At 48.0% G+C, this 21,617-nt stretch overlaps 1 protein-coding gene across 1 annotated transcript; it reads right to left on the reverse strand.

Moving 5' to 3' along the window:
* Positions 1-1,231: 1,231 nt before the first annotated feature.
* Serpina12 (serpin family A member 12) lies at positions 1,232-16,653 on the reverse strand. Its single transcript, XM_051150843.1, has 5 exons — positions 16,466-16,653; positions 9,036-9,686; positions 6,887-7,157; positions 2,898-3,045; positions 1,232-1,424 (listed from the first exon to the last, which is right to left on the reverse strand). Exons 2-5 carry the CDS (start codon positions 9,667-9,669, stop codon positions 1,233-1,235), a joined length of 1,245 nt encoding a protein of 414 aa, XP_051006800.1. The 5' UTR covers positions 9,670-9,686; positions 16,466-16,653; the 3' UTR covers position 1,232.
* Positions 16,654-21,617: the final 4,964 nt, after the last annotated feature.

A 21,617-nucleotide genomic window follows, 5' to 3' on the forward strand; every position in this document is an offset into this window, starting at 1 on the left:
ATCGCCCCTCCCACCACCATGCGCATCCATGCCAATCCCCGCCTCCCCCCCCCCCCAGCTGCTAACTCTACAACTTTCTGCTCACAGCCTTTGGTCCTCTTCAGATCTCCTCAGACCGTCAGAGGGCAGGATGGAGGAAGAGGGGCTTGCAGGCCTCTCACTGGCTGGAGCAGAGATGCAGAGCAAAATGGAGAGCTTCCTATCACTAACTCCAATACTGCTTCCCATGGCTTACTCTAACACCACAGGAAGCCACTTCACCTTTCTAAGCCTCATTTCCTCATTTTGACGCCTATTGGGCTTTAGTGACCAAAACACGAAGGGCACAGTGTTGAGAAAACTGCTATGTGAGAAGTGGCAACTGCTGCTTTAAAGGTACCAATCCAATCTGAATGCCCCTCTTCCAACACAGCAGGTTAAGGCCGGAGGGAGAATAGCATCTCTGTCCAGCCCCACACCATTGGCCTAGCCCTTGGTGCCCCCTAGTGGTCACAAGCAGACTCTGTAGGGCCAGTTTTCTGTAGGGCCAGTTTCAATAGTAGAACCTGCCTTAGGAACCTCAGAATCTTCCTCTTCTGCCTGAAATAAATCAACAACGCTGGTAGTGGGTCACAGATTCTTCTAATGCTGGGCCACTTCCCCTGTGCTCCCGGAGGCCTGGCTGGGCTGGAAACTCCACCTACATGCTCTGGGAGGAAAGCCATTTAGCATATATGCCTGAGTTCCCAGCCTTGGGTTTACAAGGGAGAACACATTCTGCTGGGGATTGGTGCCGATTTTGTCAAAGCTTCACCAAGGAATAGTGTAATCTTCACTTCAGAAAGGGGAGCAGGGGCTCCCCGACAAGACATGTGACTTTCCTAGTAACGCCTCCTGGGCCTCACATCTTCCACAGAGTGTGCACCCGAGAGCTACTAAACGAGTGAGGGGAGGCGGCATTTATCAAATCACAAACACATCTGTCTGTTGGAGTGATGGAGGTGAGGGCCTACTAGGGGCAGTGGTCGGCATTTAGTCCAGGAAAGCTCATCGCTAGGAAAGGGAGTACAGGTGGATACAGTGTGCAAAGCCCCGAGAGCCAGCTGGGCTGCTGGTTCAGGCAGCAGTGGGTCATTATGACTCTGGGGGATTAGGTTCCAGTGCACGCGGAGGCCTCTCCTCCATGCCAAGCAGATGAAATGCCTCCAGCCCTACGAAATGGGTGAGGTCTGAAGCCGACGGAAATACCCCCTTTATTTCCCACTGGGATCATAAATCCTCGCCAAGAAGATCATGGAAGGCATAAAACGCTCATAAATCATCATCAGGAAGGGCCTGTCTATCTTCATCTTTCGTGGGGTCTCCATGGGCAGCGTCTGGGCTCCAGAGCCTGCAGCCCCTTCTGAGCCCTTCTCATCCATCTTCAGCTCAGCCTTGTGTACAGCCTGCAGAAGCAAGACACAGTCAGTGGCTGCCGAGCCAGGGGTGCGGGGTGGGGGGGGGGGGGGGGGTGCGGGGTGCGGGGTGCTGGGTGGGGCTGGCTATGTAGGGCCAAGGTTGGGAAGTCCAGACAGGGAGACAATTTGGCCAGGGTTCCTCAGCTTAGTCGTGAGGATGATGCTACAGTGGAAGTGAGACAATATGGGGAGACTCAGTGAGGCTGGCGATCTTCCCTGAATTTCAGGGGCTCCCCCAACAGTGAGAAGGCAGAAAGGGGCTGTGAAGTCTTACTTAGTTCAGACTGGCAGGTAGTGAGCACCTGCCTCATCCTGCTCAGAGGACAGGATCCCTCCCACAATCCCCCACCACAGTTCCCTCTCTGAACCCCCTTCCTTTATTACACTTAACACCAGCCAATTCCCTTACCTCCCACATTGGCCACACCCCTCCCTCAGATGGTCACTCCCCTTAAGTGGAGGTTTGAATAAGAAATGTCCTCATAGGCTCCTGTGTTTGAGCACTTCTTCCTCAGCTCCTGGCGCTGTTTGGAGAGGTTTAGGAGGCGCAGCCTTGCTGGGAGAAACACCCCACCATGGGTGGGCTTTGAGAGTTTAAAGTCTCACCCCATTTCATGTCTTCACTCTGTACTTTCTGTCTGTAAATAAAATGCAACAAGCCAGCCACTGCTCTAGCAGCCTGCCGCCATGGCTTTCCTTTTAAGGACTGTCTCTCTGGAACCACAGACCATAGTAAATGCTTCTGTAAGTTGGTTTTGGCCGTAGTGCTTTATTGCAGCAGCAGAACAAAACCTAATACACACCTTTTGTCTTTGTTTCTGGAATCTTGCCCTTCTATGCCTCTTTAACTCCAAAGCTGGGTTACTAACTATATAAAATATATAGTTAAATTTTCATTCATGATAAGCTACGATTGTGTTTACTTTTGAATATGCCCTATGCAATATTCTGGACATAATGGACATAATTATGCTACAAAACAATGATACATTATGTCTTTGAGTTTTAAATTTAACTGAGCGTCTTAAACTGTGCCTGCTAAGTCTGAAGATGCTGTCCACCTGGTTCTCCTTTCCTACCCTAAAAAGCAGGTTGCTACCCTTCTACGGACCACACAGCCTCTCTCTGCCTGTCTCCATGGTGTACTTTACTCCTTCCTTCTAGAAGGCTGTGAGACCTAGAGAACAGGCTCAGAATAGATCCAGACTGGTTATGGGTCTGATAAATGTACCAACACTTGATCAATATGCAGTGCATTGAGCCAACTTTCAGTAAAAAAAAAAAAAAAAAAAAAAAAAAAAAAAAAAAAAAAACTATGTGAGTGATAACTCTAGCTATAAGGACTGGAACCAGAGGCTCAGTGGTGGTTTGCCTGAGATCATAGGGCTGGATGCTCTGACAGTAGCTTTGGCTAAGGACTCCCTAGTAGGAGAGGACAGTGGTCCAGCCAGGTGAGCTTACCTCTCCCACTTTCAGGCTGCGATGAGATGAGATCCTCTTGAGGTCACCATGCTCCTCAAAGATTTTGCTGATGCCGAGGTGGGAAAGAACCTTCTTCATGTTGTAAGTACCAGAGATGTGGAACCGGGGCACCCACACATCTACCACTCTGTGGAGCAGAGAGGGACAGTGGTGAAGAGAAGGACACTGACCACCCAGGTTGGGTTCCTGGAAAGATGGCGAATGAGACCTTTACCCTCTCAGCATTGAGGCTCATGGGTCTTTCTGCCCTTGGAATGAGAAAGGCTCAACTGTGGGATTTAAGACACCTTATACTATCTGGCTACGCCCTGCTTCCTGCTCAGCCGGCCCCCAGAGAACTCATCCACTGGGAACATTCTCAAGCTCCTTCCCCATGTTCATGATCTCCCATAGCAGACTGGGCTGTACTGTACCCTGAGTCACATTAGACCTCTGCAATCCTGATGCTGCTAGAGAGAGCAGAGCTTAAAACCTGGAGCTATTCAGTGTTGGGGCCAAGCCCACTGTGCCTCCATGAGCCCCATGGCTGGGGCAAAGGACCTTAGTCTTCTGAGCCATGCACATGAGGAAGACTGCACTTGTGCCCTTTGGCACCCTCTCCACCTTCACTTCTGGCCTGCTCCTGACTCTTACCCAGCCTCATAATTTGATATTGTTCATAGGCCTGATACTCACCAAACTTACCTTTCTAGTTCTTTAAAAGTCCTTCCCCTAAACCTGTGCTCCAGCTGGGAAGACAAAGAATAAAAAAAAAAAAAAAAAGCATCGTGTGGGCATGTTCATAAATACTGGTGTGTGTGTAAAGAGGCAGTAAGTATGAGGGGAAAAGAGAAAAAAAAGGATCAACTTTTGGAAATCAAGAATGATGGGTGTCAAGTAAGAGATGTGGGCCCAGCTTGAAGAGACAAGTGAGTTGGTCAAGCTGGATTGTCCTCCTGAGTCAATAAGGAGCCATGGTCAGATTCTGAAAGAGCAGAGGTGTGCCGTGGTCTTGATTACAACTCGAAAGGATGACTGTGCCTTTCTGCTTAGGATACACTCTTCGTGTTTGATGTTGTGGGCAGGCATTGTTGCCAGGTGGTGGACGAATGACAGCCAGTTTGTACGGGGACCTCAGAGATGGAAGGAAGAGGCTAAGTCCCAATTGGCTTCAATGCGGGGCTTCCTGACACATGCAGGAGGGGTTGGGAGAAACCTGATCAAGCATGACCCAATGGGGGGCAGCTTCTGAGCACGTGGAGACTATGATCCCATCAGATGGCCAGGGACATCCTGGGTGAGTCAAAAGGAAAAGGGCTCTGGCGTTGGTGGGGGAGGGGGGAAGGAATTAGGGCTGAGGACAGGAATAGTGTCATGGCTGGTAGCGTTGAAGGCTCTGTGCCAGTGGCAGCCGTCAAAGGGTAAATCTAGACAGCAAAGAGCTCCAGGACTGGTCCCTTTGGCATTGAGCTCTAAGATAGGGACAAGGGAAGGGAGCCAGCAAAGGAGAGAGGCAAGCAGAGCCCTGGGAGGAGAAGGTATGGCTGTCCAGTGGGAAGGAAATATCCAGGTGCTAACTCTGGACTCTGCAACATGGCCCCTTAGTCACTCTGGTCTGAGAGAAAAGAAGAGTGCAAACATCTGGCCAAGTGAGTTTGAGGTAAGAGGACTAGAGGCAAATGTTTCAAGGCACTCAGCAGCTGACAGGACCAAGGGAACTGAGTGCCTGGGGAGGGTTAATAGCTTCAGGAGTTTCCTTCAGACCAGCCATAGGGGGACATGTGCCATATGTCTGCTGTGGGATTAGTCACAACTGAGTGATGTCAGTTATCCTAGCCCCCATGAGATGACTGAATGACAGGAAGTGTGATAGTGGCCTGGTTATTGGTGATAAGTCTAAAGAGGACACAGCCATTGCTAACATCAGGAAGTGAAGGCAAAGCTCTAGAATGTAGTTCCCAGATAGTGAAAGGATACAGCATCTGTGCACAGATGTGGAGACTGCACAAATGTAGCAAGACTTCAGTTCTTGCCAATAACAAGGCGGAAAACACAGGGTACAACAACAGATGAATAGATTAAAAAAAAAAAAAAGAACAAAAACAGGGTGCTTATATATACACAGTAGAGTTTTACTAAGATTTAAGAATGAGAGCACCGCATTTATAAGAAAATGGATGCAACTGTGGGTCATGTTAAGTGAAAGAAGCCAGACTCAGAAAGACAAGCATCTAAATCTGTCTAAACCAAGCATGGTGATGTATGTTTGTGATCCTAGCACTTGGAAGATACAGGCAGGAGGATTGGGAGTTCAGCATCATCCTTGGCTACATGGGGAGTTCAAGGCTACCCTGAGTTACAGGAGACTCTGCCCCCAATAAACAGAAAAAGAAAAAAGAGAAAAAAAATTCAAATATTAAATGTTTTCTTTTGTATATGGGATATAGACTTAAGTATGTATGCACGTACATATTTTGTGTGCATATAATTGTGACATGAAAGGAGAAGACCGAGGGGGATTGGACCCAAAGAGAACAGAAAGGAGAATAAGAGAGGTATAGGGAAAGAAAAAAGAAAGCAGCAAGTTTCCTCTTAAATGTGGAATCTAGATTCACACACACATACTCACACACATAATGCATGTGTGACACAATACCATGACACTATATGGGGGGAAAAGGGGAACCAGTGCACACATATACACATACATACGTATACACATACATATGTATATATAAAGGCACACGTATATATATATACACAGATATATGTACACATATACATATTTATATATATGTATGAAAATATCATCATGAAACCTGTTATCTTGCAGGCTGACTAAAATATTAGTTTAACATTTCTAAATGAAACGTTAAAATTAAAACATGAAGAGGCACTATTTAGACCAAATTAAAAAAAAATGTTTCAACATCATTTACTCTCTATATAGAATTTATGAGTAATAATTTTAAACTTGAAAAAAAAAAAGCCTCAGGCTACCTCACGATGGATGGTCTCCAGTCCACTCATACAGCGAGGGTGGCCATGGAGCCTCAAAGTTTGTTGATGGAAAGGTAGCTGTTCCCAAACCCCAGCAGCTGTGTGCCTCTCGAAGAGGAAGCTTTCTGTTTCTTCCAAGGAAAACCTGAGCTTTCGCTCTGGAACTCTGGGCACCAGGCTCCAAACTGTGTGAAGGCCCTGCCCTGAGTATGCAAGCCATGCTGGAGGTCCCTGGAGCCTGAATTCTGGTATGTTCTACAGGCTGGGAAATCAGGGGTGTAGGTGGGAGGGGCTAGGCATGCATCTGTTTATGTGCTCCCTTCTCTTGGAAGAGAGGGTGGCCCTTCAGCCTCTCCTAGGCCTTCCATCTCATCTCCTCCTCTTCCTCCATTGCCCAATAAAGGAAGCTGACAATGTTTAGGCTCGACTCCCCATCTGTACTTCAAAATAATTTCACAACTACCTGTCAGCCAAAATGAATTTGGGAAGTAGGGATATCAGCTCTTTGTGTGTGTTCTGATAAAATGAAAAGTTCCCATTAGCAGTTGTGGACAAGTCCACTACCCTGAGGAGAGATGGGGGTGGTCTTCTATAGAAGAGATGGATGCTACTCCAGACCCAGAAGGGGCTGGGTGACAAGACACATCTCAGCTCAGGGAATCCACTTGTCCCTTTGATACCCAAGTGTCCATCCTTAAAGTTTCCTCTCCTATAGCCTTGAAGCTGTTCCTTAAATGCCACCTCCTCTGTGATGCTCTCCCTGAGCACCACCATCCAGCAAGACTCCATCCTCAACCCTCCCATAGCTCCAGTGCATCAACCTCAAAGAGCCAGTGTCTCACCAACTCCTTGATTTGTTCCCAGTTTCCTGCCCACATTTACAGAGCCCCAAAGAGGGCAGGGCTATGCACCAAGGCTAAAAGAAACAAAGAGAGTGTGAGCAAGAGGGGAAGGAGCAAGAATCTCTGTGGACCAGGCTCTGACATCACCTTTTTGAGAGTAGGCTTTTCCATTTGGCAAAGATGTCTGCCTGCAAGCCCTGCTCTACTTGCTCCAGTTTGCCCCTGTCAGGAAGGACGAAGGTGGCTGTGATGTTTCCTCGGTAGGGCATTTCCAGGATGGTGCAGGAGAGCTCCTTGTCGTAAGCCATGTCATACATGCCCCCTTTGAACATCATGGGCACCTTCACGGTCTTGCCTTCCTCCACGAAGAAATCTTCCTCTTTGGTTTGTTTCGGATCAAATTCATGCTGCCACCTGCCTTAGGAGTAAAGACGGACAAAATGGCACAAGTGTCTGGAGGCAAAGGAGGGAGGCCCGTACCCAGCTGATCCCTGGCCGCCATCATCCACACAGATTCAGAGGGAAGAGATGTATGTCAGGGAAGGACTTATGGAGTCCGTCTCCTCTATGCCTGGACCACCTCTGTGGGATGGACACAGGCCCTGGGACCCGGTTAAGAAGAGCCTGGGACTAATGTTGCAGGCCTGGAGTGGCACAATACATTACCCTAGGGCCAGCTGCCCCTGAAGCTGGGATGGCTTATATCTTAACAGAGGGCTGGATTGCAGTTCCTGAGGCTGTTTGATATTGTGAGGGTGAAAATGCTTAACTCAGTATTCTGAAGCCACTCTCAGGTCACCGTGACAAAACCTTAGGGACAGTATGCTGTGGGACCCTGCTGCAGAGCTCTGTCTGTATCTTCCATATCTATCTATCTATCTATCTATCTATCTATCTATCTATCTATCTATCTATCTATCTATCTTGTGTGTGTGTGTGTGTGTGTGTGTGTGTGTGTGTGTGTTTGCGTGTTGCAGGCTCTCACTGATAGGCTAGACTGACTGTCCAGAGAGCTCCTGTCTCTGTCCCCTAACCCTGGGGGCTAGGGTTAGGGTTATAGGTGTTTATCAGCTCGCCTGGATCTTGGTATATATGCTGGGAATCTGAACTCAGGTCTTCGTGCTTGCGAAACAGGGCATTTTGCCACTGGAGCTGTCTCCTCACCCTCAGGATCCCTCTGTATTTAATAAGAGAGTGCCATGACATTGCACATAAACTTACAGCTGCATCATTACTAACCCGCTGTTCTCAGAGCTTTGAGGGCCAGCTCCCTAAGTTCAAATCCTGGCATCACTTGTCTGAAAGGATGACCTTGAACAAGTGTCTTAATCTCCCTGGATCTCAGTCCTAAATTGGTAGAGTGGGGATATTAGCAGGTGAGTCAAGGGGCTGCCTGCTCACTTAGCAGGATGAGGCTGCAGAGCTCCTCAGCTGTGCCTAGAGTGTGTGTTGAGTGAATGCTCGCCAGAGTCACATCAGCACTGTGGTGATTGCTGCCCCTAATGTAGACTCTTAGCTATCCCAAATGCTTCCTTATCCCTCTCTGGTTTGGGAAGACTGTGCTTTCAGGCTACCAAGGCCTTCACTTTCCTTGCTCTCAGTAGTCACCAGTCTTCCCATGGAATGTGGAGTCCCTATTTGGGACCATGTTGGTGAGCCAAGTGATGCCTTTGCTGGAGATGAAGGATGTTAACCTTGGCTTTTCCTTTCTCTTTTTCTTCCTTTTGTTCACATTTCCAAACCCTGTGTATATATGTGCCGTGTGAGTACAGATGTTGGAAAGCATTCGTCTATATTCGTTCTCAATCTTTCCTTTACCCTTAGCGAATTCCGAAGACTGATGAAGAAATGAGGGTACCAACCAAATATGACTCCTCATTATGAAGCAGGGTGCATAGCACTAGGCCCTGGAGAAGTGGCTTCCAGTTCTTAATTACTAGCTTTGGAACTTGGAGTAAATAATCTCTCTCTCTCTTTCTCCAATTTTCTTCTCTCTCTCTCTCTCTCTCTCTCTCTCTCTCTCTCTCTCTCTCTCTCTCTCTCTCTCTCTCTCTCTCTCTCTGAGGCAGAAACTCCAAATTCTAAATCAAGGCAAATGAGGGCAATCAGGCACAATGAGAACACACTTGTGGAGTAATCTAGACTTTGCAGTGCCCACTTTCCCATCATTTCCAGTCTGAGTCACCAAAACCCCTTGGTGGGGAGGGCAGAGCCCTTGCTTGTTTGTGACATGGGGATTCAGACTCACAAAGCAAGTCCCTCTACTGTCCCCACACCAGTGGGCCCCTAGCCTTACCTCGAAAGTAAACATAGTTTGCAAGAAGCATCACCGTGCCTGGGTCGATGTTTTTGACCAGGTTGTTGATTCTGTTGTGGGTTTTCTGACTGATGTATCTGTTGATATCCCTCTGAGCATTTTCAAAGTCCTGGAAGTTGGTCCTCACCAGGTCCGCATCATACACACTCTTAGTCAGTTTCAGGAACCTCTGCTGGGGCCTCAGCTTCTGGTCCATAAACAAGGCGTTGCCTAGGTCCAAGTCTACGTCCTGCGTCCTCTGGTTGAACTTTTGAAGGATGTAGTGGAAGCCTGTGTGCAGGTCCCTGTCCTCCATCTCCTTGAAGTTGAAACCTTCCTTGATTTCTTCCAGTGTGGAGTTCTGGGCCCCCAGAGACAGCATGGAGAAGGCAGTAGAGATGCTCAGTGGAGACAAGAAGATGTTCTGCCGAGGGGTGTTTCTGGCCAACTTCTGGAGCAGCTTGAAGCCAAATTGCATGTTGTGTCGAGCCAGTTCTCTGGCTTCCTTCTTGCCCCTCCACTTTTGGACCTTGCTTGGAGAGTCATACATTTCTAGTGGATCCCTAACCTGCAGGAGACCTTTCACAGCAAGGAGACCTGCCAGAAACAGGCCCAGGCCCAGCACGAGGTTCATTGTCCTTGTAGATTATCCTGTTGAGCAGTAGGTTTGAGGTTAATGTGAGGAGAAGAAGAGAAGCCCATTGGCTCCTGCCTTAGCCACCAGGGAGAGCGTGGGAGAAGACAGTGGTTGTGGGGTGCTGAGTGCCATTGCTGAGTGCTTTAAGATTCTTGATGGCATCTAATCTTTGTCATCTCCTCAGAGACTAGAAAGTATTGCACCCGCACCCTAAGTGAGAGGCCTGAACATAGAACACCTTGCTTTAAATGTTTTTTTTTTTTTTACATGTCTTCCTTTACTGTTCTGAGCACACATGCACATGAGAAAACACACACACACATACACACACACACACACACACACACACACACACACACACACCACATGTGAAGATCAAAGGACATTTTCAAGGAGTTAGTTCCTTTCTCCCATCATATGGTCCTGGGGCTTACACTCCGATCAAGCTTGATGGCAAGTGCCTTTGTTGCCTAAGCCATCTTGCTAGCCCACTGCTCTTGCTTTTGAGCCATTCTCTATTTTCTTTGTGTGTATAAATGTATATATGATGGACATGAACATGTGCACCGGTGTGCGTGTGTGCGTGTGTGTGTGTGTGTGTGTGTGTGTGTGTGTGTGTGTGTGTACCCACACATGCGGCTAGGAGAGGACAACCTGGGTGTCAGTCCTTGCTGTCTACCTTGTCTGAGACCTCTTGTTCCTCATTGTTGCACAGGCCAGACTCACTATCCCATGAGCTTCTGGGCCCTTCTCCCATCTCTGCCTGGCATTTTGCCATAGGACATGGAGATTAAAGACGCCTGCTACAGTTCCTGGTTTTATGTGGGTTCTGAGGATTCAATGCCTCCACAGCAAGTGCTTTACCCACGAACCCATCCACTCAGGCCCTCTTTATCTTAAGATAGAAGTGTCTCAGTGTCTTTGAAGACACTTTACTCTCCACAGTAGCAATATATTGCAGTGTGGCACGTGACTGGGAACATGCCAGAATAATACTTCATGCTTTTGCTACAACTATTTCATGAGTGAGAGTGAGACTCGACTCAGGATAGTCAGTGACTTTTCTGGGGAGACACAGAATCCCACAAAGAATGAGTGCTTTAATGACAAGGCCCCAAACCTGAATCTAGCCATGTCTCCCACAGGTAGATTGAGAGAACAGACACAGAGATGGAGACATAAATGGAGAGTCACATTTAATGACATCTTGAGACCCTGAATCAATCTTTATCTGGTACCCACATGCCACCATTTCCCAAAACAAGCCAACAGACTTCCATGTTGAGGTTGGCTGGCTTGAGCTCACTTTGGTTTTCTGGATAATTCTTAGAGATCAAGCTCTCTGTAGAGGACCCTCTGGCCTGCATGACATGAGTGCCGTCCAGAGAAGAACCTCAGTCTTCAGCAGTCATTTTTTGGGGGGCTCTTCATATGTAAACAAAAGCAGGCCTCTGTGTAGATTTCTGACTTGCCACAATGTTTTCCTATTAATATCCATTTTCCGGAGTCCACGGCCCATGGGGAAAGGTAAACCACTTAACAGTAATCACTCTTAGGACTTAGCTGATAGCTGTCTTAGAGAAAGCCTATGGGTAAGCAAGGGAACCAGTATAAAAGGGGAGGGGACAGAAAAAGGATGTCAACCAGGTGCCAGCCAGCCTTGGTCTGGTCTCAAAGCAGGAATCTTAAGAGATTCTGACCCTTTGGACATAATTAGACAGTGAGTGGCTGTGGTCTGTCCCTGGGATTCAGGATGTGACTTACAACTTCCTGAGACAATTGGCTCCTTTCAACCAGCAGAGATTTTTATAGTCAGGGAGAGGAATCAGGACCTGCATAATGCCACTGGTCATCAACAGTGTCTGCTAGTGCCACTGGTCATCAACAGTGTCTGCTAGTGCCACTGGTCATCAACAGTGTCTGCTAGTGTCACTGGACATCAACAGGATCTGCTAGTGCCACTGGACATCAACAGTGTCTGCTAGTGCCACTGGACATCAACAGTGTCTGCTAGTGCCACTGGACATCAACAGTGTCTGCTAGTGCCACTGGACATCAACAGGGTCTGCTAGTGCCACTGGTCATCCACAGGGTCTGCTAGTGCCACTGGACATCAACAGTGTCTGATAATGCCAACTGGTCAATAGGGTCTGAAGCAACTAGATCCTAGGACCTGGTACCATGTCTGGGTCCAGGTGACTGAGCAAATGACCAGATGCTGGCATAGCACATGTATACAGAGTGCCATAGCCCCCAGGTCTTCCTGTAGTCTGTGGATGTAGTACTGTGGATGTGATGGCCTGCAGCACATCAGAGAGGTCTTTGAAGAGTTTGTGGCACACACAGTATTGGGAAATTCTATGGGCACTGATTGTTATGTCTTAAATCTGGACTGCTCCACTTGGGCTCCTGTTTTGAGTACTTGGTCCTTAGTTGGTTCCATATTTGGGAAGATTATGAAACCCTGGACTTGATGTTGCTACTAATGGGTGGACCTTCATGGCCATCTCTACCCCTGATACAACTCTATGCTTCCATCCATCCTTCCTTCTTCCTTCCTTCTTCCTTTCTTTCTTTTCTTCCTTCTTCCCTCCTCTCTTTCTTCTTCTTCTTCTTCTTCTTCTTCTTCTTCTTCTTCTTCTTCTTCTTCTTCTTCTTCTTCTTCTTCTTCTTCTTCTCTCTCTCTCTCTCTCTCTCTCTCTCTCTCTCTCTCTCTCTCTCTCTGGAGACAGGATTTCTCTGTGTATTTCTGGCTGTCCTGGAAGTTACCCTGTAGACCAGGCTTGTATAGAACTCAGAGATCCACCTGCCTCTGCCTCCTGAGTGCTGGCATGAAGGTGTGCACCACCACCACATTCACTTGTTCTCTGCTTTCTTATCCCACAAGATCTTAGAAGTCTTCACCTCAGGCTCCCCCAACCATAAACTCCCCATACCTTTCCTGCCATGGTGGACTGCAACTGTGAATCAGAATATCCCTTTCCTTGGTGCAGGTATGTTGTGATAACGCAAGAAGCATAATTATGAGTTATCCAAGCATCCATTCTTACTTTACTTGCCCACCCTCTATGGAGGACTTACATGGATCTCAGGGACCAGATTTCTGTCCAATCTCTAAGGGAGAATCAGATGGAAGCAATCTCATGTCCCCTACTGTGTGCCTTGGGAGTCCTGACTCAGTGAGGGCAAGCACAGAGAGGGGCCCATGACTCCAGCAGTCCACTGCGGGTGAACCTCAGAGCTGTGTGCTGGCATGTGTTGGTAATGTCCTGTTTTTCCTGGGTCCAGGTTTTTAGGACACTTTACATTCTCAGGAATCCCATTTGGTTATGATTAAAAATTAATTTGCTATTGTGAGGGTCTGGGTGGAAACAGATTATCGGAGAGAAATGATTTAGTCTGTAAAGATGCTTCGGATAAATTAAAGAAAATAAGACTGAGTTGGGTGATGGTGGTGCACACCCTTAATCCCAGCACTCGGGAGGCAGGCGGATCTGAGTTTGAGGCCAGCCAGGTCTATATAATGAGTTCCAGGACAGCCAAGGCTACACAGAAAAACCTCTGTCTCAAAAAAATCAGAGAAAAAGAAGGAAGGGAGCAAATGGGACTGGAGCTCAGCGTTCTGTGGGCTGGGCTGCTGACACAGGCACCCTGGATTAAAATAGAAGCTTGGGTTGCTTGAAGTGGACTGCCACCCTGTGTCATTTCCCAATGCTGAGGAGTGGAAGAGATAAGCCAAGACACTCACACAACCGACAAAAAGTTCTCAGCACTGGGAGTCAGGGCCATGCACAAGCCTGCAGGAGCCTGCAGGAGCTAGGTGCGAGTCAGTGCAGGCAGGCCAGAGCCTGGGCCAGCCGGAGGAAGGCAACTTTTGACTCGGCTCCAGAAATACTCTCTGCTATTCTCACTCCCAGGCTAGCTCTTTGTGGAGCTCCACTTCCAGCCCCAATGGGGCTCTCTACAGTGCCAGGTTACAGCGGTGAGGACTGGCTAGGGAATCGCACACCTGGGAGCTGAGCTTCTCTCTTCATACGCTGTGTTAACCCTTGGGGCATCAGCATCTGCACGTGCTAAACAGTGCTGGAGGTGGGGTCAGAATTTGGTTTCTTCCCCCACAAGATGCTACTACCCAGCAGGTGCCCTACCCCTCAGGACACAGCTATACACTGACCACACCTCCCACCTCTACAAGCCCGTGACACTGCCACTATGATCCCTTCAGGTTTCCTGCCCAGCCCTGCCTTTGACCTTTTTCTTCCAAGCAGCCCACGCTAGTCCCATGTTTTCCATTCATCTCCACAGGCCCTAAACTGACCCCAATTTGTCAGATGGGTGAGATACCTAAGTAAGCTATTTCTTTTTTAATTCTGGCAATTAAAATAGTAGGGCAACTGGTTATTTCCCAATAAATAGATGGGCCAGCTCTCTTGAATTGAGTAACAGTTTATTGGGTTGTACGCTGGAATCTGTATGTGGTTCTCCTTTCTGTAGCTGTGTGTATTTGTGTATTTAAGTGTGTGTTCATTACTCAAAAAAATCACATATATAAAAATAAAAACAAGAAAAAGAAGATTGATACTGAAGAAGCTTGTGGGACACACAAGGAAAAGCCAACAACAATATTTAGACTTGCTGATTATTTGCATCCCACATTATTTGAGAAATTCATAAATTCACCTCCTATTTATCCCCAGCTGGGGAGAGTCTACTGGGACAAGTTACACTGCTAGCTTCAAGCCTGTACATGATGCCAGGCCTTGCTGAAAGGCTCTCAGGCTGGGCCATGGGCACTGCCTCCTTCTCTACTGACAAAGCCACAAAGAAGTGCGATGGCTGATATACGGATTTTCCTCTGCTGATGTACACTTTCAATCCTAACACTTGGAAGGCTGAGAGGCAAGGAACTGCAAACTTGAGGCCAGGCTGAGCTACACTGGGGGAGACATTATCTAAGTAAGTGTGTGTGCATGCATGCGAGCATGTGTGTCTGTGTGTGTGTGTGTGTGTGTGTGTGTGTGTGTGTCTGTGTGTGTGTGTGTGTGTGTGCGCGCACGCATATGTAATGAATGTATAAAATAATATATAACCCTCCTTTTAGTATCCTGGTGGGTTTCAGTTCTTGTGAATAAAATGATATGGTGCTGACCTCCAGTCTCTGCACCTGCCCTGTCTCCTTCAAATCATTTCTATATTGCAGACAATTCCTACACAATGCATATTCTCTGGCAGTCATTATCACCCTGGCTGGTTTAAGGAATACAAGGAGAAAAAATAGTCTGCACATTCACTGCTGGTGTAAGTGTTGTCTTCAAACATTAGCTGGCCCATGGAAGGTCAGATCTGTGGGTGTGGTGCCCGTGGGCACAGAGATCAACTGTAGTACTGGTGGGCTTGCAAATCACTTCTCTGGTTAGTAGCAGCTGGCTGGAGAAGCCGGTCATAAGCAGAACATGTGAGCAACAGACAACCTAGACTTTGGAACCACTCACTTTGGAATAGGGACCCCCACCTCACCCACCTCTCTCCTAAGGCTGTGGCGCTTTCCTCCCTGTTGAAGCTGCTGGCCAGCTAGCTCTTCTCCAATCAGTGAGAGCAACTCACATGGCTGCTTCTGACAAGTTCTCACTCATCGTGAGCTTTAAGCAATCACAGAGTTCCTGCTCTGTGGGGGCATCCCATGTTGGCTGCCGATACCAAACACCTTTCTTCCCCTGCCCACAGGAGCCTGCCCCCTCTGAAGCCTCAGCTTTCCTCGGATCTTTCCTGGAGTTTCTCGGTATGCAACACTTGGATCTGTCCATTGCTCTCCCTGGAGCTGAGAGATTCGAAAGATCTCGCCCAATAATGCACCAAAGTAACCCAAAAGAGGACCAGTAAGACATCTTGGATATGCTTTGAGCTCACTCAATTTAAGGGACGGATATTGTTTAAGATAAAACTAGAGGCAATCAAGATGACATTGTTATTTTCCCATGCAAGTTTAGAATTAAAAGAAAAGTATCTTTTCCAGCTACTGGAGAGAAGCCCTACAAGACTCCTCCAATGCCCTCTGTAATGCACTTAGTCTTTCCTGGAGAACAGGGGCTGGAATGACCCCAAGTGTTAATTTGACCTGTAGAATTTTCTTTTCATTCTTTTAAGACCTAGTTTTTGAGTGCTGAGTGGAAAGATATACCCTGTAATCCCAACACTCAGGAGGCCAAGGCAGAAGGGTAGACAGTTCTAGGCCAGCTTGGGCTACATATTAAAACACACACACACACACACACACACACACACACACACACACACACACACACACACAGACAGAGAGAGAGAGAGAGAGAGAGAGAGAGAGAGAGAGAGAGAGAGAGAGAGAGAGAGAGCACTAAGCAGGCAAAGGGGCAGTGTGTCTCATTTTCTCCATGAATTTGTAAGTTGATGGAAGCTTCCTGGCTCAGCTGGCTCAGCTGGAGGCAAACAGAGCCACCAAAGCTGAGTGGAGCCAGTCAGAGGTCAGGGTGGACTCTGGGTAGGAGGACTACCTTGCCTCTGAAGAAGATCTCCCTGATATCCCCAGGTCCCCCTTGGCCCCAGTTTTCTTCTAAAAATTTCTCAGAAGTAGGTATTCATGGAAATGAACCAAGCTTGCACTGTACCTGCCCTGCACTCCTCCCCTCCCCCTCTGGCATCTTCTTCCAGTGCATGTGGGCTGGAAGGTACGATACCCTTTTACCTTGCAGATCTATAGTAGGCCCCAAAGGAACACACTAGAAACTCCAAATCTTTCCAGAAAGAGTTGCATACTTACAGTGCATTCAGGCTCCGTCCACAGGGCCAAACGGACCTGCCTGGCTTGCTCTGTTATTTATACCTCCAGGGCCTCCTGAAGAGGCAGAGTGTAGCCAATTGAAGCAGCTAGCTGAGGGTCAGTCAATGAGCTTCCAGGAGCAGTGGCCACACCAGTTCACTTGAAGGATCCTCCTCATCCCTGGAGCCTAGACACAGTGTGATATGTGCAGACCACGCCCAGTGGGCAGGAGCTGCCTTAACACTGGCCCCTCATGGCTTTTGCAACGTTTTAGTTTCCCAATCACTGCTTGGAGATTTGAGAGAGTCAACAGGCAGACTCAACTTTGGTATTGACCTTGAAGAGTCTCAACCTTTGCAAAGGTTGAGAGCTGTGTGGTTGGGGGGGGGGGGAGGGAGGGTCATTCCTTTGCCTCCACTCTTTTTTTATTTTGCTATTTTTTCATGCTAGTAGTCAACTCAGATTCTGTGGTGCCTGTGAAGCTCCTCAGGAGGAATGGTCTGAGTATGGGTGAGCAAATAGCCAGATGTAACCATTCCTGTTGGGGTAAGAGAAACCAAACCCCTCAATGGTAGCCTTGGCCACTGACTTCATGGGACTTATAATCATCGTTGATGTATATCTGTGCAGCGGACTTGTATTAGGTTAATACAGGTGAGAAGACACAGTCTAAATGTGGGCAACAGGCTTTAGTGGGCTCAATTCTTTAGACTGAATAAAAAGGAGAAATTGAGTTGAGCACCAGTATTCATCTTTCTGCTTCCTTGAGAGCGGGCTGCATCGTGTTGTCATGAGTGCTCCACACCATGGACTGTCCCCTCGGGCTGTGAACCAAAACAAAACACTCCCTTCCTTCAGTTGGTTTTGTTAGGTGTCCTGTCACAGCAGCGACACAAACATCTGACACAAACACATGTGCCAAAGTCTGGGGCCATTTAAGAGAATGGCTCTGCGTGTCTGTCGCATATTTGTTGTGGCTATGCTTGGATTTTGCTCCCTCATTTGCTTGTCTGCATTTCCCAGATTGGGTATTCCTTGGGAGTTAAATTCCAAACATTTAAAAGAAAATCAAACCATTCTTCTTTCTATTTTTCTCACTTCCACAAAGTCATGAGGATGATGCCAGCATCTTCTAGAACCAATGGTCCTGGTTTGGAAGAGCAATGGGCCCACAGGTCAGTTTCCAACTCTGCTGATGAGCTGCTATACACAACAGACTCACCTGGATATTCCTTTCCTACAGTAGCTTCTGTGACCCTGGAAGATGTGAGTGTCATCTCCAAAGTGGTGCTGAGCAGTTGGCAACCCAGGGGAGGATTTATGGAGCAGCTGCTCATCTGCGATCATGATGTAGTCATGACCCTGGTCATTGAGGCCGTGGGTAACAGGGAGTGTGGGACTCTGAACCCTCAGCATCAGAACGATCCCTGAGCTACCCCGAGCCCCACCCCTGGGAGGCTAGGCCCGCCTGGGATATGTACTGGAATATGAGCATGTAAAGTGCTCATGCTGCAGATGTGGCCGGGGCTGGTGGTCCCATCTTAGCAGGGGCTACAGAGGTGACCACTGAGTGCTGCTGACAAGGATGCTGACCCAGAAGCTGCATATGCATGTATTATGGCTTTGGGAGGGAAGAACCCTGCCCACTAATGACAGGGTGAGGCCTGTGAGTCCCATGGCCACACCTGCCTGTCTTCTCCAGACACTCTCTATGCTCTAGGCCAAACTCCCACAGAAGACACACAGGGAGAGTCTCAGGTGGGAAGGCCCGCTGAGGTTTGGCCTGCATCGGGGATGGCTAAAGTCAGGAAGTTCTCAGAGGCCTCAGCAGTGGAAAAAAACTACCTCTTCCATCAGGAGATCATGACCTGGAATTAGGCTGCCACCACCAACATCTATAGCATGGCCCAAGGTTTAGACTTGGTGCCCATCAGGGGCTAGGAAGATGGAAATGTTTCATCTGGGGATAGTGCTATAAACTGATGGATGGCTCAGAATCACTGGCCTCACAGGACTGTTTTGTGAGGGGATCACAAAGAATCCCCTGTCTCTCTCCTCCTCCTAGGTAGACACCACAAGGGATCTCAGAATGCTTAGCATTCTAGTCCTGGATTCAAAGCTCTGATCTGAAGAGAGTAGAGGAGAACACAAACACAGGGGTGCATGCTGGGTTTGTAAGGACCAAGATGAAGAAACTCTGAGAGACTGGAGTGTGGAGGAGGTGCCCAATCCCACCTGGAGTGCCCAGGTCTACTTCAAAGCTGGGGCACTCTTGAGCTGGGTTCTGAAGGATGAATAGGAGTTCTCTGGGTGAAAACTTGGAGCCAGGGTAGCCAGCTCATCGGAAGTCTTGCAGCCTACAGAAAAGTGAGGGGACGACCTGAGGATTACAGAACTTGAAAATGCATCTTTGACCTTGTGGTTTCTTAGTTATGTGCAGGGAGCACTCTGCAGCCCCTACAAGGGTGGGTCATGAGCTCTGGTTGTGGCCAGACATATCTGTAACTATGCAGAGGCCCCACTCTTATCTGGTCACGTGATGCCCTTAGAACTTTAGGTAAAGTTGTTTTCCAAACATCCCTCTGGAGATCTGGAGTGAGCAGGGATGGGATAAGCCTGACATTCTCCTGGGGGCCATACCACATACACAGGCAGCATAAACACTCTTTTCTCTCTGTAAGGAAGCTCCTTCTGATGCCCTTGGAGCCATCTAGGACAGTATTAAAAATCCCAGGTCTGGAGTAGATGGCAGAATTGGCAAAGTGTTTGCTGTGCAAACTTCAGGACCTGAGTTCAAGCCCTAGAACTCATGTCTTTAAAAAAATGTTAGGGATAGGAGCACATGCTTGCAATTTGAGAGTTGAGGATACAGAGATGGGCAGATCATTGGAGCATGTGGGGACAGCCAACCTAGCCACTCAAGAAGTGCCAGGCCAATGAGAGACCCTGTCTCATAAAAACAAGACAGAGCAAGGGGTGTGATTCAGCAGATAGAGTTCTTGCTTCGCAGACATTAATCGCTGGGTACAATCCTCAAGGCTGCATGAGCTAAGTGTGATGGTGTGCCTTATGATCTGAGCACTCAGGAAATGGAGGCAGGAGGAAGTAGATACAGGAAGCTATGTCATCCTCAGCTTCACAGGGAGTTTGTAGCCAACCTGGGCTACATGGGATCCTGTCTTTGAACCACAAAGTGGATGGCACAGCTGAGGTTGCCTTTTTGCCTCCATTTGCATGCTTACATATATGTGAACTCCACAGACAGACACACGCTCGCACGTGCGCGCGCATGCACACACACACACACACACACACACACACACACACACACACACACAGCAGCAGCAGCAGCAGCAGCAAGCTATAAAGCTGCTGAAACCAAGACAGAAAGACCCAGACTGGCCAACAGAAAAGACTAGAGAACAAGGGAGCAAACACAGAAGGAGCCAACTGCATCTCAGCCAAGACACCATGTACCTTGATGTGACTAAGGGTGGGTCCCTGCAGTGACAGTGCTGGGGACTAAGTATCCACATGGGGAAGGGTGATCATGACCCTGGTCTTTTTTATAAATAGAAACCAAAGGAAGAATTGCAGGTCCCATCACATGGACCCTCATGAGGCTGATGGCACCCAAACCCTTGCAATGCCAAGACTCTCAAGCTTCTATCAGAAGACATAGGAGACTGTATTTATGGTCTTGAGCTAAGCAGAATCTTCCAAACAGCACACAGTGACCTCCTAAGTGGACCTGCCTTGACCTGAAGAGCATTGTTCCAGGATAGGAAAATGGCCCTATTAGTTAAATGCAGTGTAAATGTGAGGACGTGTTCAGATCCCCAGCATCACGCCAGAACTAGGTGTGTCAGCATGTGCCTATAATCCTACTAATGAGACAACACAGGTGGATCCTCAGAGTTCTAGCCAGCCAGTCTAGCCAATCAGTGAGCTTCAGGTTGGCTGAGAGATCCTGACTCAAAAACCACACACGTGCACACTTGTGCATACACCATAAACAACTCTGTTCAAAACCACCTGAGAGAGGTCAGAGGTGAGCCAGGCACGGGAGGTGAACTTACAGTGCAGCCTATGATAAAGGTCTCACCCTTCACTTCATGTAAACTATAAGAAGAAGAGGACATCGGAAGCAGACAACAAGTAACTACTGAATGGCAGAAAATAGTCTAATGGCCAACAGACCCCTGAGCCAGTTATCAGTGAGGTGCAAAATGAAACTGCAGAACTATCACACACTGAGCTCAGGATTAACACAGCAGGCATGGGTACAGGGAACACCCGGGCATGGTGGGGGCATCACTAGCATTTGTGAAATTGCTAGGTAGAAGCCCTTCAAGCCAAGGCTTTGCTTCCCCTCTAACCTATACACTGTTCCCTCGGGCACATGCAAGGAGGGTGTGGGGTTCATAAGAACACGTACAGCAGCCACCCCAAGTTCCTGTATTAACCCCAACATAGAATTGACTCAGATGTCTAGTAATGGGACTGCGGGGAGAGAGACTCTCAGCCACTGACCCAGATCAAAGGTTCCGCTTTCTAGGGTGACCCCAATCCTTGTTGCCCACAGGACCCCCAGATGACACCGAAGATGGGCAGTCATGGTGCCAGTGACCACAAGACCATGATGTAGATGACACCATTGACCACAAGCCACAAGAGAACAAACAAAGCCATCTGGGTTAGAATCAACTTAATAAAGGTGTCACTTGATTCATGCATTTAGGCTCCAACTGAGCTGAGTCAGTTAATGACTTAAATCTAGTGATTAAAATTAATAAATTTTTTTCCCAAAGAAAAGTTTAAAAGAAATCTGGCACATGCCTTTAATCCCAGCACTCGGGAGGCAGAGGTAGACGGATCGCTGTGAGTTCGAGGCCAGCCTGGTCTACAAAGTGAGTCCAGGACAGTCAAGGCTACACAGAGAAACCCTGTCTCAAAAAAACCATAAAAAAGAAAGAAAGAAAGAAAGAAATCTTCAGAGCTAAAGAATGGCTCAAGAATTAAGACATGCACTGCTCCTGCAGAGAACCCAAATTCAATTCCCTGCATTCATATTGGTTAGCTCATAATTGCTTGTAACTCCAGTTCTGGAGGTGGGGTGGGGTTCACCCTCTCTTCTGGCCCCTCAGGCACT

Source organism: Acomys russatus, chromosome 1, assembly GCF_903995435.1.
Source record: "Acomys russatus chromosome 1, mAcoRus1.1, whole genome shotgun sequence".
Lineage (NCBI taxonomy): Eukaryota > Metazoa > Chordata > Mammalia > Rodentia > Muridae > Acomys > Acomys russatus.